The sequence below is a fragment of the Pholis gunnellus genome (assembly GCF_910591455.1).
Source record: "Pholis gunnellus genome assembly, chromosome: 4".
In the NCBI taxonomy this organism is placed as follows: Eukaryota; Metazoa; Chordata; class Actinopteri; order Perciformes; family Pholidae; genus Pholis; species Pholis gunnellus.
Genome location: NC_136530.1, coordinates 28,479,943 through 28,498,501, shown reverse-complemented (window position 1 = coordinate 28,498,501; position 18,559 = coordinate 28,479,943). Strand labels below are relative to the sequence as shown.

At 42.7% G+C, this 18,559-nt stretch overlaps 2 protein-coding genes across 2 annotated transcripts in view; one reads left to right on the top strand and one right to left on the bottom strand.

Annotated features, from left to right (window-relative positions):
- Positions 1-1,776: 1,776 nt before the first annotated feature.
- On the bottom strand, positions 1,777-5,944 carry ddx10 (DEAD (Asp-Glu-Ala-Asp) box polypeptide 10; the record flags this gene model as incomplete). Its single annotated transcript, XM_079158251.1, has 2 exons — positions 1,777-3,831; positions 4,595-5,944. The coding sequence occupies 2 exons, from the start codon at positions 5,942-5,944 to the stop codon at positions 2,695-2,697; spliced, it is 2,487 nt and encodes an 828-aa protein (XP_079014377.1). The 3' UTR covers positions 1,777-2,694.
- A 2,155-nt stretch (positions 5,945-8,099) lies between these two features.
- Positions 8,100-18,559, top strand: part of szt2 (SZT2 subunit of KICSTOR complex) — a 108,508-nt gene continuing 98,048 nt past the window's right edge. Inside the window, exons 1-11 of the mRNA XM_079158648.1 lie at positions 8,100-8,232; positions 9,112-9,237; positions 10,057-10,230; positions 12,052-12,222; positions 12,895-13,017; positions 14,482-14,644; positions 16,310-16,416; positions 16,548-16,758; positions 17,635-17,805; positions 17,887-18,118; positions 18,218-18,347. Coding sequence (XP_079014774.1) covers positions 8,209-8,232; positions 9,112-9,237; positions 10,057-10,230; positions 12,052-12,222; positions 12,895-13,017; positions 14,482-14,644; positions 16,310-16,416; positions 16,548-16,758; positions 17,635-17,805; positions 17,887-18,118; positions 18,218-18,347 — 1,632 coding nt within the window. The 5' untranslated portion in view covers positions 8,100-8,208. The remainder of the gene's footprint in view (positions 8,233-9,111; positions 9,238-10,056; positions 10,231-12,051; positions 12,223-12,894; positions 13,018-14,481; positions 14,645-16,309; positions 16,417-16,547; positions 16,759-17,634; positions 17,806-17,886; positions 18,119-18,217; positions 18,348-18,559) is intronic.

Genomic DNA, 18,559 nt, shown 5'->3' with positions numbered 1-18,559 from the left:
TGTAATGGTGATCAGCTGGACTCTAAAGCACTCCTAGTTTTGATTGAAAAGATGCTGGTGTTCTAGGCACAGTGCTGAAAAAGATTAGTTGAGTTCTAAGTTGAATGTTGAGCTTTATTATTTGACCATTAAAAGAAGTGGACTGTGTCACATCCTGACTTTTACTGTCTTTAGTTGTTTAATCTACAGCAGGACCTCCTGATAGAACACTAACTCCTACTCAGTTTATAGATCATCAAACTCTTTATGAAACCAAACAGACGACAGAGCCTCCAACCCGTCCACATTAAGGTAAGGACTGGGAGGAAAAACCTGCATGAAGCCCAATTATCATACTATATGGAAAGCATGAGGTGTTTACATTTACTGGATAACTGTCACAATATGCAAATGTTCTTTTCTTCAATGACAGAACATGGCATGTGTCCAAATAGATATACAAAGTTTGAAGTTCTCATAATGAGGTTAGTGAGTATTACACCTTGAAACATTTCCTTTTGACTCTAGTTTATTCAGTTCATAGCTGCTGTAGATGGAACTTTTGAGGTTGAAATATCTAACTGAGGGAAGAGCAACCAGGCCTGTATGAGTCCCTCTACTGCCACCTGCAGGAGACACGTGTCATACACACAGCTTCACATCTATGAAAAGGTACACCACTGGGAACTCTGGTCCCCATGGAATACATTGTCATGGTAATATGTCGTGATCATCTTCACGTCATGAGCTGATGACGTGTGCTCTTGACGATAACGGAAGAGGAGACACTTTTCTAACAACTGAAATGTGTTGACGTGTAAATTCACTTGACCTGCAAGTCAGAATCAGAAAGCAAACCTTCACATAGTGGTTTTTAGAAACCTGGGGAATAGAACAGATCATCAAATCATACATCAAAACTTCAAGAGCACCTTTGATGAAAAAATAATTGAGAAATTTGGAGCACATTTAATTTTCTTACATTTTAATTTCCTGAAGACTCAGAACACTTACGTGTGATATAGGGCCATCTAGTCATTCTGGTGTTAACATTTATTTTATCTTTTATCATTTGTTGAGCTGGTTTGTGTCTTTAATTGATCTGCTTTGTTGTAAACTGCCAACAGGCCTCTGCTGTCAAAAGAAGTCTTTTTTATTTTTAGTGAGTAGAGGATGGGTGCTGTTTTCATTTTGAAACTCCACAGGCTGCACATTAATAAAGGGTAGTATACAAATGAATGTATTGATAAAATGTTTCCTACTTTCTTCAGGATCAGTCACTTTTCTTAAAACTGTCTGAATCCCCATTTCTAACAGCAGAATCAGGTGGAGAATTTTCTATTTGAAGTTTATTTTAGTTTTAGTTTTCAGAAGATGTTTGCTAGTGGCCATAATCACATTTTTTTATTTGGCAATCAACTTTAGTTATTTAATTTCACTCAATCATCACCTGCAGTTTGAGCCCGACCTCAGTTAACATCACAGCTGAGCTCAAAGCCTGGTGAAGTGGCCTTTGATCCACTACTACAACATCCACACCCTGCTCTTGTTATTGCGCTACACGGAAGTTCATGCCGTCTCCTCTTTTTCAGTAGTGATATAGCTAAAACATTCATGTCCATTTTCCTTTATGTAATACTACCATCTATTTATTTAGTTTCAACCATGTTTTAGTTTTACGATACCTCCCCTGGTGAGGACTGCACTGCCGACCAGGCCACTTTAAGCAGTGATTGGTCAGGTGAGTGGAGGCGGGGTTTAAACCTCTTGACTTATGACACCGTTAACTACATCACTTCTAATCCTACAAATGTCCACAAAAACATGACTGCAGCTCTAACGAATGGTCAAACTCCATTTCAAAACATTAAACTGAACACGTAAATGAGAAATACAAATTATTTAATAGAATAACTTAGCATTTATAGCTAGGGTTTACAAATGTCGATCAAATAAAGGCTGCAGTACAAACTGGAGTTGTGGAATGTAGACAAATTAAATCTGATCAGACCTGAGCAACACAGTCCTGATGAAGCCCATTAGAGTGAAACTTAATACTTGAAAAGGTGCTAAATATACGAGATTGGTAGCATTTTATATTGACTCACAACATGGTGACTGCTAAGCCGGTGGCTAGAAGCTAACAGAGTATACATGAGGGGGGACTGGAGGGTGGGCGCTATGCTTCCATGACGACGCTGTCGTTAAGGGCGACATCAGCTGCAGTGCAGAGCAGCACCCTCACCAACCAACATGCAGATATAACGAGCACTAAACAGAGGGAGACTCCATTCTCTGCTCAGTTGGACATCTTTACATTAATAGTTGTTTGTTTGATATATAAATGCCCTGAATCCTGTATATTGCACCTGTAACGATGTTAAATAACTTTGATTGTTGCTTATATAGTCAGGTATATTTAATTTCATAGACCAGAACAATTTGAAGCCAAGTCTTCAGGAGGCTTTATTGAAAAGATGGCACTGGTTGCATTGTGGGAGTTGTAGGATTTTGACCCATACTATGGACTAAAGGTCAGCCTCGGATGCTTCACTACATGTCTCTTAAAGAGTCCTCCAACGTTATGGGTGTGCAACACTAACGTCACTCTTCAAATGTGAACACAACTCAGACTTCTGTGCTTCTGTTTTCTCGTTTTCTTTGTTGTTAGAACTTGATTAACTGAGTTCGTACGGTTTTTAAATCCCATCTGCTCTAGCTCTGTCCTCCTAGCAGGTGCAGGACTAACTGCTCGTCCTCGGCCAGAGAGAGACCGGTGTCCAGAGCTTTGAGCTCATCGTTCTGTTGCATCACTTTCTTCCTCTTCCCTGCTGTGAGCTCCTCCTCCTCGCCACTGTGCTGCCGTTTGGCTGCCGTCATCTCCTCCTCTCCGGAGTGCAGTTTGTCAGGGTCCGGCAGAGTGCTGGGGTCAAATTCGTCTTCGCTGTGGTTGGCGAGGTACGCCACCACCTCGTCCTCCTCCTCGTCCGATTTGCGTCCGTGCTGCTTACTAGCCTCCCTCCTGGCCGCCTTCGCCTTCAGCCGCTGCTCTCTGTGTTTGGCTTTCACCTTGCGGCTGTACTCTTGCTTGTCGAATGCCTGGTCCTCACGTTTCAGCCTCTCCCTGGCCTTCTCCATGTTGATACCAGAAACCCCCTCATCCTCATCCTCCTCTGCTTCGGTCACTGCCCGTTGGACCGGAGGCCACAGCTGCATGGCTTGCCCTTCCTCGCTGAATGCCACTTTGGTGTTAAGTTGGAAGTTTCTCTTGAGGGCCCTTTTGGCTTCTTTGAACTTTGTCTCTTTTTCCGGGTTCTTTTTGGAGACCTCCTCGGGCTCCTCGGAACTCTCCGCATCCCCCGTCAGGTTGAAGACATCCTTTCTTTTGACCGTTAGCAGGTCCAAGTCTCTCAGATCGTCGTCACTTTCGTCGTCATCTGCACTGAGATGCAGTCCCTCTCCTTCGTTACCACTTTCCTCGTCATCGCCTAAATCTTCTGACTCTGAGCTCCAACTTTCCTCCTGAGGAACGCTTCCTCTAAGCTGGGCCTTGAAGCTCCTCAGCTCTTCCTCCCCTTCAGATTCCTCCTCCTCTCTCCGCCCCTCTTTCTCGTCTTTCTGTGCCTGAGCTTTGCTCAAGAAGCGCACCCTCGGAGCCACGGCGAGGCCCAGAGAAACGGCGTACTCCTGGATCTGGAGCTTAAAGACGTCGAACACCTCCTTGTTCTTCATCAGGTAGATGGAGCGCAGGTATGAGACGAAGCACCTCTGAGCCCTCTCCTTCTGCTCCTTCTCCTGGGCCAGAAAGGCCTCCAGCTTCTGCTGGACATTCTGCTGCTTGTCTGGGTTCACCTGGAACCAAATCAGAGAGCAAAATGAGGGAATATAGATGTCTGCTGCTCTTTTATTGTTGTACTCAAATATATATATTTATATGGCAATTAAAGGCATCCTGAGGAGTTTGTGGAGTAATATTCTGATGAGTGGATACCTATTTTGTGAGTATCTCATGCTCCATTTCCCCTACACAAACTCAGGGTACCTTTAAGACAACATTCTTTTCTCAGTTATCTAGCAGCTAAAATGTGCTAATATTATCAATGCTGCAAAACATAGTGCGACCCCTTAGCTCTTACGTCAGTATACTATTATTGTACACTAAATTACCTGCAAAAGAGATTTTATTGAAATAATGCTTTGTGTACATGCACGATTACAAAAAACAACCAAACATTAGAGATGCACCGATATGATTTTAGGACCTGTACGTATAAAATGAACAATAACAATCTTACAAATGCAAAAACGTTAAGAGGGAAAATAACTTTTACAATAAACATTGGCCGCCTCTGATCTCCATTTGCTGCTGATGTCACCAGACAAATTCTTTATGGTCTATTTTTTAATGTATGGTGTGTGATCTAATTTGCACCGTCATGCTGTATAATGTCTGTTTAATGTCTTTGGCATTAAACTGAGATAGACCTTTTCAACAAAATTGCGTTGCTAGGCAACAGCTTTTGGGATGTCTTTCACATAGCTACACCGTGACAGGACTGGGACTGAAAGGGACTTTCTACTTTCCTGCCATGCATGTGTATGCACGAGGTCCCACCTGGATCTTATTGATGGGGACCTTCTTCTCTTGCAGCTGGCCGACCATGCCCATCTCCTCCGAGGGGAGCAGCAGCAGCAGCGCCTCCCCGCCCTCCTTGTACCTGGCGGTCCGGCCCACCCGGTGGATGTAGGTGTCGGCGTCCTCCGGACAGTCGAACTGCAGCACCCAGTTGACCGTGGGGAAGTCCAGGCCCCTGGCGGCGATGTCGGTGGCGAAGAGCACCGCGTTCTGCTTCCGGAGGAAGTCGTTGTAGACCTCCACTCGCTTCATCTGCTGCTGCTTGCCGTGCAATGCCAGGATCGGCATGCCGGGTCTGAGGCGGCAGAGGACCCGGAACAGGTACTGCACCTCCTTGCAGCAGGCGAAGAAGACTATGATCTTCTTCCTCAGGTGGCTCCTGATGAAGGAGTAGAGCATGTTGACCTTCTGGTGGAGCTCGCACACCACGTAGCTCTGCTCCAGGGTGGCCGGCGTGCTGAACTTGGCCTTCTCGTGAACCCACACGTACTCCGGGTCCTTGAGGCTGAGCCGCGCCAGGTCCTTGACCGACTTGGTCTGCGTGGCGGAGAACAGCAGCGTCTGCCGGGACTTGGGCAGGTTCTCCACTATGGCGTTGAGCGTGTCCGCGAAACCCATGTCCAGGATGCGGTCCGCCTCGTCCAGAACTAGCATGTGGAGGTCGGAGGCGTGGAAGGTGGCAGTCTCGTCCATGTGCTGGAGCAGCCGGCCCGGCGTGCAGATGACTATGTTGGTGCGGTGGATCTGCTCCGACTCGCCCTCGAGGTCCTTCCCGCCGATGATGAGCCCCGCGGAGAACTCATGGTTCTTGCCCACCTTGCGGAGCACTTGGAAAGTCTGGTAGGCGAGCTCTCTGGTGGGGGATATGATGAGAGCACCGAGGCCGTCCATGGAGGTCCACTGCTGGCGATACAGACACTCTAGCACCGGTATGAGGAACGCTAAAGTCTTCCCGGAGCCGGTCTTGGCCGCGCCGAGGACGTCTTTACCGAGCAGAGCGAAGCCGATGGTCTGTCTCTGGATCTCCGTGGGCTGTCTGCACTGAACCCCCTGCAAACCTAGCAAGGTCTTCTTTGAGATGGGGAAGTCTGAGAACTTGACCGCCTCCTTGGCGTTAATGTCGCCGTACCTGCTGACAAGCTTGTCGATGTACTCCCGTTCGACCTTCCACTCGGGCTTTCTCTGAGCCGCTCTGTCTCTCTTCACGTGTGCTTTCGTCTTGTTGTATTTTTTCTTCCATTTCTCGAAGTTTTTGACAGGGTCGGTGCCGTCTTTCATCTTCGTGGGTTTAGGTTTCTTCCCGGTGGGATTTCCGCCCTTTTTCTCCATGTTTTAAGATATACGGAGCAAGAAAAAAAGAGTTAAAAACTCAAAGGCTGTACCTTCTGCTAAACAGCGTGGAGAAGACAGCTCTTCGTCGCATGTAGCTACACGTCATCATCATGCGCAGCATAAAAAGGCCCTCAGTTTTACCTGTCAGGCAGCACTTAGTTCCTCCTGAATTAAAACCTCAAAACAGAGCACTTGGAACATCTGTTGTACAATCTCTCTGTCATATTCTCTGTTATCATATTCGTAACCCTACTCTGCATTCCTCTAGCTTGACTTTTTAATTGGACAAGAGCTGCAGCACTTTCGATTTTGATTATTCAAGTGGTAGAAAATTAGTTGGCAACTATTTTCATGATAGTTTTTATGGGTTTTTTTGTCTTCAGAAGAAGATGTCAATTCTGGCTCTAGTTTCTCAGGTGAAAATATTTTCTGGTTTCAAACGAGGAATTTGAGGACGTCAACTTGGGCTCTGGATTGATTGACAAGGGCATTTTTCATTATTTTCTGACCTTTTATTGACCGAATGACTAATCGTTTGACTCGGAAAAGAATTGACCGATGAATTGACATGAAAATCATCCTTTAGTTGGAGCCCTATGCTATTAGTTAAAGTTCTGTCAAAGAATGAATGATGTTTTCGTAGCTTTTAAATGCCCATCAATGTATGTAATGACAAAATATTTGCGAATATACTATTTATGTAGACAATAGGTTGATTTTCTTGAGTCAAGGATCTCCTTTACTTTTTTTTAAATTGTGATAGTAAATATACTGTTACAATAATTAGTGAAGTAAATAATGTAATACAATAATGTAATAAAATAATTATATTTAATTGAATATCTATTGTTTTTTTCTACACAGAATGTATGGAATGCGTAAAGTTGATTTCCCTCCTTATGGATCTTCTACAATAAGTAAATCATTGGAGAAGGGATCTGACGCTACCTGTGAAGCTCAACTCTGGGCAAAGAATAACCTACAATATTAGGAGTAGCGCTTGGTTAAAAGGAATACAACTTCGAGTGTTTAGTGGCCAAACTGGGAAGAAGTAAACAACTTGGGCAACATTCAGTTTATTTATCGAGAAATGTATGTAGTTTCGGTTTTCCGAACAAATGTTCCCTTTCCATGTTTTAGTTTGAACACATTTAAGCTGTGTCAACTATAACGGTGGCTTTACTACACTGATTCTGACTGTCTAATGTATAAATCAGTTCACTGTTAACTTTGTACAGTATTTCGATAGACTGTTCATGTGTATTTCACTAGTTAGTTGTCTAGTTGACAAATCTGTGTTCCTCCCGGAGAAAAAAAAAGAGAAGCGGCGACTCTTCCGGTCACATACCGTTTTAAAAACAAGATCCACGGAAGTTTAATGAATGTCATTTCAAAACAAAAGTTTATAGTCGAACCAATGGATAGATACAAAAAAAATCCTCAAGACATGAAAATATGAATAAACAACATGGTTTACAATATTGTTAGAGAATATAAAAGGCATGCTACAAAATACCGTCCATTGAAAATAAAAATAAAATTTAAACACTGACACTACTGTGACAAAAACTACCACTGTTATGAACGCATTTCTGTTGGTGGCTTGATTGTATAAACATAGAAAGCCCTCTATCTCGGCTTCCTTCAACAGAGTATATAACTAGATTATTCACAGAAAGTCAAGGTTACACACATTTTATGAGTAACATATTCTGGATGGATGGGTGGATGGATACATTATTCATCCCCAAGGGGAAATTTGTGAATTGTGAATTATATAAAGTAAAGAATAACTGTTATTTTTCTATTGGTGACAATGACAACATATCCTCTGTAAAAACGGCCTCTTGTCCTATCATAAATATGTAAGGTAAAACATGTACATGCTCTGAAAAAATAATATCTTTGATTATATTGGTGATTGCTCGTAATTAAATGACTAAATAAATGTCTTACATATACCAGGTATATGCTACAGAAATAAAATGTAGGAGTGCATTACCAGAAGACACTAACGTTATATCATTAGAAATACCAATGTTTCCATATTAGTGTAGCACGTTTTTATTTTGAAAGATTGGACCGGAAAGGGTATGCCCTGTCACCCTTTCTAGCTGACACTTCTCCACGAACACCCATGCGAACACCTGACAAGACAGATGATAAACAAGTATTGGGACGTATTCTTTTTCACAAACCAAAGTGAATGTTCTTCAGCTGAGGCTCGCTAACGTCCCCGCTGCCCCTATGCTATACACGGCATGGCAGAGAGACAGGACAACGAGGTAACAGTACCTGTATTCTGCGGTCGAAAGCACAGGGGTTGCATTTGGTTAAGAAAAGAAGCGCACATTTTCCATTTGTGTGTTCGTCCTAACAGTCAGAACTCGACAAAGTCCTTTTTGAAGTGACACTTAAAAGAGAATAGTCTCCAGCAAAATAAAGCTTTGCTTACACCTCCGGACGAATACAGACTTCTGCTAGCTGTATGTTAGCTCAGCAGCTAGCAATAACAAGTTAACACGAGCCGTACGTTAGGTCTCTCGTGACATTAAGTCGAGATGTGTCCCTGTGTTTCTGGCCCGTTAGCACAGAGCTTAGGTCATACAGTGCTTTAGGTAAATACGGTTTTCAACCAGCACCAAGTTATCTGAGTCAATAAGGGAGGTTAGTTTGTGCTAAGGTAAACATGTATTATAATTATCACATTAAATTGGACGTTCTGTAAATGAGCTAGATCCATCGGTGAACTCCGCGTACAAATAACCCGTTAAAATGCATTACATTTGATTAAAGTCTTAACTTGAAATGCTACACACTTCATGCTAATGTCTATATGGAACTTTTGGGTTAACGTCTATAACAGGAAGACTTAACAAAAGCAGACATTTGATTGAAGAAAATGCTAGTCGTGGCTTTGGGGTAGCTATACTGTGAACACCAACATCCATCAAAGGTCTTAAATCAGAATTTTGCATATTAACTTTGAAAGCAAGGAAACTTGATGGACTTTGAACTGCCAAATCTTTTAATTGAATTTGGTGTTAAAAGCAATTTGAGGCTAAACCAAGCGCTATGTTTCAGCCATGATCAAGACACTTGGCAATTCAGATCAGTGAGCAACAACGTTCTCTGAACATGTACTGTATGTCTCTCATGGGCAGGTGGAGGAGGCTGACCGGATCTATCTGCTGATGAAGGAGGAGTATCGGATCTCTAGGAATGTGCGTCTGGCGTGGTTCCTTGGTAAACTTAACCAGGTCATCTGGCCAGCATCAAAGCCTGAACTGGTGAGTTAACCCTGCCCCTTACTTCCTCTTGCTGTCCTCATGGAGGCCCAATAGCACAAAGAGGATAATGGTTTGCCACTCTTGTTGGAAGTGGTGAATGCAACCATTAGTATTCTGCTGCTGATATGTAGCACGGCTGATGAGAGAGTATAATGTGGTTTGATTAACCAAGAGCACTATTCAGGTGAGCGCAGGCTTCAGGTTGACCCACATTTGATGCCTAGATATCTTCTCCAAAAAGAAACAGCAGTATGATTCAAGTGTCATCGGAAAGTGAAAGTGTAAATTAGGTAATTTCTTGGATGCATAAGTCTGATTCGATGTTAGAGTTCAAAGGTCAAGGTCACTAAGGTCATTCTTGTGATATCTCGTGAAGGCCTTGAGCGAGTTTCTTTAAAGTTGGCACAAACGTCCACTTGGACTAAAGGGGCCGTTCTTTTTTCTCTATTTGTGCCTCCTTGTCTCCTCGCTTCTCCGGCTCGTGACCTGGAAATCGATCTCAGTACTCCATCTTTAAGGTTGTCCTACAAGGAAGCTTGCAGGAGGAGATATAAGCTATTACAGATACAGCGCTACTCTGCTTATCTTCCAGTATAATGCTATGGCATAAGGTACTAGTTGTATATGGTAGCTGTCAATGAAAAACAGATCTGTCAGTGGAGCACGGTGACACATGCCAGTAAGGATTGGCATATGCCACTGGGATATAACTTTTGTGTGTGTTAAACACTAATGCCATACAAATAGCACTATTAGTATAAGTGCTAATATATTATGTATATATTATATATATATCATTCTCTCTCGCGTCATTTACAGCTGAACTCGGAGAACGAATTGGACTTGCTGAGCATCTTGCCGAAAGGATGGCAGACGGATTTCTCCCCCACCATGTACCCCTACATGTTGGTGCCGTCCACCCGAGCCACCTTCCTGGCCCGTAGGTACCGCTTCATCATCGAGCTGGACCTCAGCCCCTCCACAGGGATAGTGGTAAGACTTAAACACGGTCCAGTGGTTGGTAGCTAACTTGTTCCCTGAATGAACGAGGTTGTCACAAATGAGATGGAAAAGTGGTCGGCGTGTTCCTCCCCAAACCACAAATATATCAACCCATTTTTTTTTTTGCTCTGTAAATTCTTCATGGTGAAAAATGTATCTCTTTTTATCGTATCTTTAATGTGCTACTTACAAAAGTATCTAACACCTGTGGATTGGATTGGTCATGGCGCAAAACAATTATGTCAGTTGTAATACTTGTGTATACAAAGTGCAGTGCAATTTTAAGAGACACCAGATGCTGTTCAGTAATTGCCATCTTGTGCTCGAGTTATGAGTTTTAATATTATGGTAAAGATAATTTAAGGCTTAGGTCTTCAACTTGCACCTCATCCTGTCAGACCTTCATGACCTTCATGATCCCACGTCTGTTCAGAGGCAACATTACTATGAGAGTCACATGACATTGGTATCACACTCTTCACGTCTGTTCAGAGGTAACATTACAGTCATTTTTTTACATTGCAGTCATTTAGCTGACGCTTTTATCCAAAGCGACTTACATTTTAGATGCTATCATACCGTAGGCACAGCTACGGGAGCAATTTTCGGGGTTAAGTGTCTTGCTCAAGGACACATCGACTTGCAACTAGTGGTGCCAGAGCCAGGGTTTGAAATACCAACCCTGTGATTGAAAGACAGCCCTGCTCTCCACTCAGCCACAGTCGCCCCCGACATTACTACTGAGTCACATGACATTGGTATCACAGTCTTCGTGGACACATTATATGGTCACAATTACTACGTGGAGTGTTTAAGTCAAAGAGCTGCTGTCACTGCACGTCAGAGTGACTCAGGGCGGGGTAGCTCCCCTAAAACTCCCTAGCATTGTGTCTACGAGGCCACATGGAGGTGAGGACTGAGGTAGTATGTTTATCCCTCCGCACTGGGGACAGCCGTGCACAGAGGCATTATGTTTTCTGGTGGTCTGTACGGGGGATATTTCTTCAAATTTGGCACAGATGTTCACTTGGAATGAAGATTGAACTGATTAGGTTTAGGTGGTTTTGTAAACCGTCTGTGTACTCCAACTCTAGTTGCAAACACAAGACACTTGCAGCCCTTTCATCCTGCAGACAGATGTTACCCGGATCTACTGAATGTGCATTATGTTTGACCCACTCATATGAGACTGCAGTGCTGACATAGATCAATCTCTGGTTGTCAGCACCCATCAACTATAGTTCCTCATGCTTCACTGTTAAACCCTGGAATTATGAAGAATCACATAACACCAGAAAAAGTGAAGCTTCACTCTCACTTCTCTCGTTGAGCTCTTCACAGAGAGAGGCTGAGAGAGCAGCGAGCAGTTAGAATGATATGGAGACACTTCAACTTATTTGACCATTGAAGTTTTGATCATCATGAGAAGGAGTGATGCTGGCCCACACTTCTCACTGATCACTTTCATCTTATCAGATATTAGACAGCTATTTCTGCTGCCTGACACAAACATTGAATGAAGACATGTTGTGTCTCTCACATTTGAATGTTCATGTTTTATAGGTTGATATCATTTTATGAGATCCGCCTCGGTAATGCAGTATTGGTCAGGGTCTAATGTGGACAGTGTGCTACTGGTAGATGGAGTCTTAAACTGTGTGTCAGTCTATCATGAGTGTCATGCTCCAGCTTTAAGCTGCCGTATATATCCGTATGTTACTTAACTCGAGAGCAATGCCCTCGGTCTGACCAAACTCGAAGAGAAGTTGCTGAGTTGTGTATTTAAGGTGTGTTTTATTTGGCTTTCTGCAGGATGACAGCACCGGAGAGATGATTTTCGACGAGGTGTTCCATGCCCTGTCCAGGTGTCTGGCTGGTCTGGCTCAACCTTTCAAAGTCCCTGGAACCGATCAACCATTCAAGCCGAAGATCTTCGTCACCATCTTGGCGTATTCGTCAATCATTGGCCTCACATCCCATCAGGTCATTAGAGTAGCTCGCGGTTCATCCTGTTTTTATTCACTGGTGTTTTATGTACACATGTTTGTATCCAGATGTTCATGAGCCTTTGAATGAATGATCTAAGATTAACATGAAGTTCTCTGTCCTCTCTGGTCTGGTGTTTCACCTCTGACCTCAGGGTGTGGTCAGAGGTGTGCTCTGTTGTAAGTGTAACCAATAATTGTAGAGTTACTCAAAATACCATAGTCCAAAAATAATTCAAAACGTTACTTAAGTTAAAGTACAGAAGTATTATCAGCAACATGTAGTAAAAGTACTCATTATGCAGAAGTGTTATTATAGAACATAATATTATTCTGCGCAAAAATGTTATTTGAGACGAATGAAGTTTTTTTGATGGAATTGATGATCTATCTGATGTAGCTTCAGGTTGTAGGCATTACTCAGGCTGACCTCTCAGCCTACAGACCTCAGCCACCAACACATCTTTTTAAGCTGTCGATACTTGTAAGTTCAGTTTTATCCAAAGTGGAACGCTGAAACTAAATGGCTTCAGTCAGGGATTTGAAGGCAATGATAAGTGGCCGCTATGCTGTTAGAAAAGTGCTAGAAAACGTGCTAGTGTTAGAAAACCATATGCTCCTGAACCAGATATTGTTGCAGTCCTTTTGACAGCCTTGGTTCCCCCTGCAGGTTCTGGTTCAGGGCTGTCAGCTTGATAGAACGGACCTGGTTGAGTTCCTGCATCACATCTATCAGCAGCTCAGAGCAGTGGAGAGCAACATCGCAGAAGTCCTCCATCAGCAGCACGAACAGGCAAGTACTCACCAACAGTAGTTACATTGTATTTTAAGATGTTGACAAGGAAACGGATCTCATTTAAACAAAGTGTATAACTTTCATCAAAAGCAAATACTTTCATATGAATCATTTCTTATCAATATTAATATTGTGAACGTATCTAAACTCTTATTGCATAGGACTGGCGGTATTTGATATGTTTCTCATTGTGTTGTTTATTGTGACTCAATCCTACAAACACCGTCCTGCTGCCACAAATACTTACGAGAGAAATGTGGATTAATCCGCCTCTGTTTGTCATTTTTGATTTAAAAAATAATAATTTCAGATGTCATTTTTTCAGTGGCCAGGTGCCTTTTTAATTTTTCATATAAATATAGTGTTTATGATGTTTTTAAAGATGCAAATCTTCAATGGGTTTGGAGCAGAGAGCACAGACCGAGTAGGGAAGTCAGAAAGTATTAAGAGACTGACTGTTATAGAGCTCATTGTTGGTTTCCTTTTGGAGATTTGTTGACATTCAGAAGACTACAGAATAATGGCCATCTTATCCTTTAATGTTTTGTTGTTTGTAGAGAGTTCAGAAATAACAAGGTACCTTTAGGTAGAAGGAACGTGTCTTAAGGGATACATCTACTGGATCTTTTAGTCTTTAGGTTGGAGCCTTCTGGAGGTGTTGTGGGTCTGATTCATACTGACAGACTGTTCTGTACACTGATGGGAGGTGACCTCCCGATAACCCCAGAGGCAAACCTATACTTCCATAAACTTTGATTAGCTGGCTGCTGACTGGTGCTGCCTGTCTAATATCCTGATGTCCTAATGCATCACAGCTCAAGAAACATTTGAAAACAACTTTGTTATAAAGCCTGACATACCAGGGCCCTGTTCCTCGTACGTGGCTAACTGAGTTAGCCAGATCATTTTCAGGATGAGATTACATAAGTGAGGCTTTTCGGTTCCTCGAAGCAAGTTTGGAAAAATCACCATAGCAACACATCCATAAGCCTGAACCTGCTCCAGAGCAGGCTTGAGCTAGATCCGCTGGATAAGCTGCCACTCCCCCGGAAAAAAGTGTCAGCTCCCTTCCTCAGAGATCCATCGATGAGGAAGCGATATCAGTCAGATTAGCGTTTTATAGGGAGAGAGTTCTTCGAGATCGCCAAGATCCGTTATCACATCATGATGACTTCCTGTACGAGCGCTATCGATTCTGCCGACAAGGAATCATTTATTTAAAGACCTTCTCGAGCCGTACATTGAACACCACACGCCATCTACTGTCTCACGGACTGTATCAAGTACTGTAATCTGTACTCCAAGATTAGGGTGGAGTGGGGGGGCTGCAGTTACGATTTAGAGACTGCCTCCCTTTGTATGCGCCATGTCAGTAGTTTGACTGGTTGGTGTCAAGAGTCATCAAAGTGTCCAGTGTTGATGACGATATATATTAATGTATTTTTTCCCTGTGCTTTTCAGTCTGTGGAGCCAGTCCAGAGCTCCAGTCTCCATAGCAACATCCTGGATGACCAGCCCCACAGGAAGCAAGGCATTTCAATGGTGTCAGCTGATATGGGTCTGGTCAGCATGGTGCGCCAGGGCATCCTGGCCCTTCAGCTGCTGCCCCCAAACTCCAGCGCAGGTAGTTTTGTCCTTCAGAACCCAAAGTTATCATTTAGTTTTTCAATCAAGGGGGGGTCTTCGGGGTTTGGAACTCCTCCCTTGTTGAGTTGCTGGGTTGTTTCCTAGAAGCACTTTGAAGGAGTCCAAACCCCTCGAACAACCAGGCAACTCCTGCATCACCAAAAACAACACAACTATGATGAAATGTATATTTACACAAAGACGCATGTATACCAACACACGCTTACCTACATACAGTATACTCAAATATACATGAATCTAAAGTAAACAGAGAGTTGTGCAAGAGAGGTAGGAAGCTACAAGAACTCAATGCAAGAGAAACAAACCCCCCCTTGGGGACAATAAAGTCTAAAGTCATTGATTGTGCTTTCTGAGTGTTGCTCTGACATTTTGGGGTTCTAAGGTTGTTTCTGCCAGCAGTTTGTTTCCTGAGCCTCTTTGGAGTAACAGTTTGGCAGTTTCTCCCCGTTAGTTCTTCCTGTTCCAATGTGAGGGTCTTGGGACAGAGGATGTTGTATGTGTACAGACTGTAAAGCCCTCTGAGGCAGATTTGTGATTTTCGGCTTTACAAAATAAATTGAATTGAATTCTGCATGTAGTCAAGCCCACTCACAGGGAATTGAACAAGGATGTACCGTGTCCCCACTCCTGTTTGTAATTCCCACACAATCAAAACGAAGGTCTGGAGAGTGTCATGTTTTGGGGATGTCAGTCTGGTGGCCATGAGAGCTCAACACACTGCAGCTTAAGAAAACACAAGCAAATGAAGAAAAGACTTCCATTAATAATTTGACCAGACAATTTCAGCATTTAGAAAAAAATGCTAAAATTGAGAAAACACGACCAAATACAGACACGCTGCAAGTCACACAGAATACAAACAGCTAATGATAGGCTATAATAGCAAATATCTGCAATGAAATCTGGATCATGAAATATACATCGTTGCCTCATTTTGGAACTGGATGTTCAACTTCAGTAACTAATCACAAACTGGGTGGGTTCATTACTTTTTGTTATTATGTAACCATTTTTTATTGTGTTGTGTGACTTGCAGCATTTCTGTTTTTAGTTTTTTTGCAGTGTGCATGTGTCTGTATGTGGTTGTGTTTTTTCCCCTTTTGCAGCATTTATTTTCAGAATGCTGCTCTTGTCAAATTGCTGAAGCTGTTTTCTTCTTTTGTGTTTTCTGAAGTTGCAGCTTTCAGGCCCACTATATCATAAAGCCCAAATATTTTTGCATGAAATTTCCATCTTTGATTGTGGTATGACTAGAAGTGTTAGTCTCAATATGCTTCAAATAATAATAATAATAATAACTTTATTTATATAGCACCTTTAAAAACAGAGTTCACAAAGTGCTTTGACAGTCAAAGCAGCAAAAACAAGGCAATAATAACAACAGAAGAAAGCTCAGTGAGACAGTTGGATACGTTAAAAATGAACTAAGAAATAAATGAAATAAAATAATAAAGATAAGAATAATAAAAAAGCACTTCAACCTGTTGTGAAACGCTGTCATATCCTTCCGTCTGCCTTTTGCGGGTCTTGGTCATCTTGGTGTGATGAACACTGTTGTCATCTTTTACACATTTGAAGCACCTCACGTGACTTCATCACTCTTCACAATAAGAATTAGTTTTTGAACTTGTGTGTGTTCCAGGTATCATCATAATCACAGATGGAGTGACGAGTGTTCCTGATGTGGCCGTGTGTGAAACCTTGCTGAACCAGCTCAGGAGTGGAACCATTGCCTGCTCCTTTGTGCAGGTAAAGACTATAACATTGTTACTTGTCAGTGTTTCGCATGTCGACGTATTGACTCCACAGTCTTGATCCTGGATGAAGGAGACATTGTACTGAAGCCTCCGACTGCTCTTCTTTGACTCGTCCCTCTCCAGGTTGGCGGTGCGTACTCCTATGACTGCAGCTTTGGCTACATCCCCAACGTAGAGCTGATGAAGTTCATCTCATTAGCCACCTTTGGATCATACCTGCCCAACTGTCCTGACGTGGATCTGAACAGCCAGGAGATGAACACCTACCACAAGGCCTTCTTAACCTACTCCTTCCTCAACACCTCCGAGTCCATGAACTCCGAGTACTTCTGTGGTGAGACAGCTAGCTATGCATACTATGAAGTCTTGAAATTGAGTGTGTGTTGGTGTTACGCCCCCGTTGAGGGGTAGAAGGGCGCAACATAAGGGCTATTCAGTTCCTTCTTCGGTCACCAAAACATACTGTATGTAAGAAGTGGATGTAGTCACCACGACGTTCGGTTTTGAAGCCTTGAGTTTGGCATTTTTGCCGTCTCCAACTTGTTTTTTGATTGTCTCCATCTTTTGGTTTTGGTCCATCTCCTTCTTTGTTTTTTTCCATCTTCATCTTTTGGTTGTTAGTAGTATAACTGAATGCTGAACAAGTCATTTTTAGGCAACCAAAATGTTTCAATTAACTTTCATGAACTGAAAACACACTTTTAAAGAGTTAAAAGTTCTAAGACTAAAAACACAGACAGCATTTATTGATTTAAACATACTGGTACCTGTTTCCTAGGTTATCATTGATGACAATAGTCATTAATGATAAGTAAGTCAAGAATTCATATGCTAATTTTGACAATTTAACACAAATGTCAAATATGATAAAATGATGACATTTGGGACAGACATGGATGTAAACTCCAACTTGACTTGTTGGTGTGTTTTTTTAATTTCAGATGTGACCTATCTAGATTAATTGAATAGAAGGAAGAATATAGAACTTTACGGCCACTATCCCACCAATGGAGTCTATTTTAAATTAATTTCTAAACTTTACTTATATATATATTTTTTTTTTCTTCTCTATGGTATTTTTCTTGTGGGCTCCACTGACATAATTTCCGAGTTAAAATGTAATACAACATAGGCGTATTGCTATTGACGATGATGATTATGATGATGAAAATAAATAGGCGTACATACCAACTACTTCCCTGTTTTGTAGTTTCCCAGCACAAACTGTTCAATGAGCACCTGGTGTCAGCCAGCGGTAACCCAGCCCTGGTCATGAGGAGGAAGAAGCACACCGAGAAGGAAGTCCATGCTCATCTAATCAGCGTGGTGTCTGTGCGACTGAGGGAGGGCTACACCATCAGAGAGATCAGCCTGACCAAAGGTAAAACGCCTCTCTTCACAAAATCTGAACAGTAGCTCATCAAGATAGAGCACCGTTAGACCCGAGTCCTGTTTTCTTTAGGTGGCACTCAGCTGGAGGTGAAGCTGGTGCTGTTATGGAAACACAACATGCACATCGAGTACCTGGCAGCCGCCTCCTGGCCGCTGGACCCCGCCAAGAGAACCACCAGGGTGGAGGTGACGATGGAGGGGAGCTACGATATCCTGCATGACATCAGCTGCACCCAGAGGAAACCCATCACCAGCCCGTACCGCACGTCCGTCATCCGGCGCTTCTGGAACACGCTGCAGAGGTACACCTGTCTGAAGGACACCGTAGTGTCGAACATTAAATAAGATTGGTTGCAATTCTTTTAGTACTATATATAATGTGTTGCTCTGTGTTCTTCCAGCATCAACCAGACTGATCAGATGTTGGTGCACCTCCAATCATTTAATTCAATACCTGAGAACTACATGATTCCTGAGAGCACCAAAAACGGAGTTCCGTTGTTCTACATCCCCCCCGGCTCCACTACTCCGGTATTGTGCAGACCTTCATTGATCATTCTTAACCATGTTGAGAACACCTAGACAGTCTGGTCTAATAGAACTCCTCCTAAGTGCAGATTTAACTAAACCTATAGCTTGCTTTTGTGAGCTTTGTTATGAAAACTATATATTTTGTATTGTCTTCCATTAAAGCCACTATAATCCCGTTCCCACTGGGCAATATACCCGCTAACACCCACTAA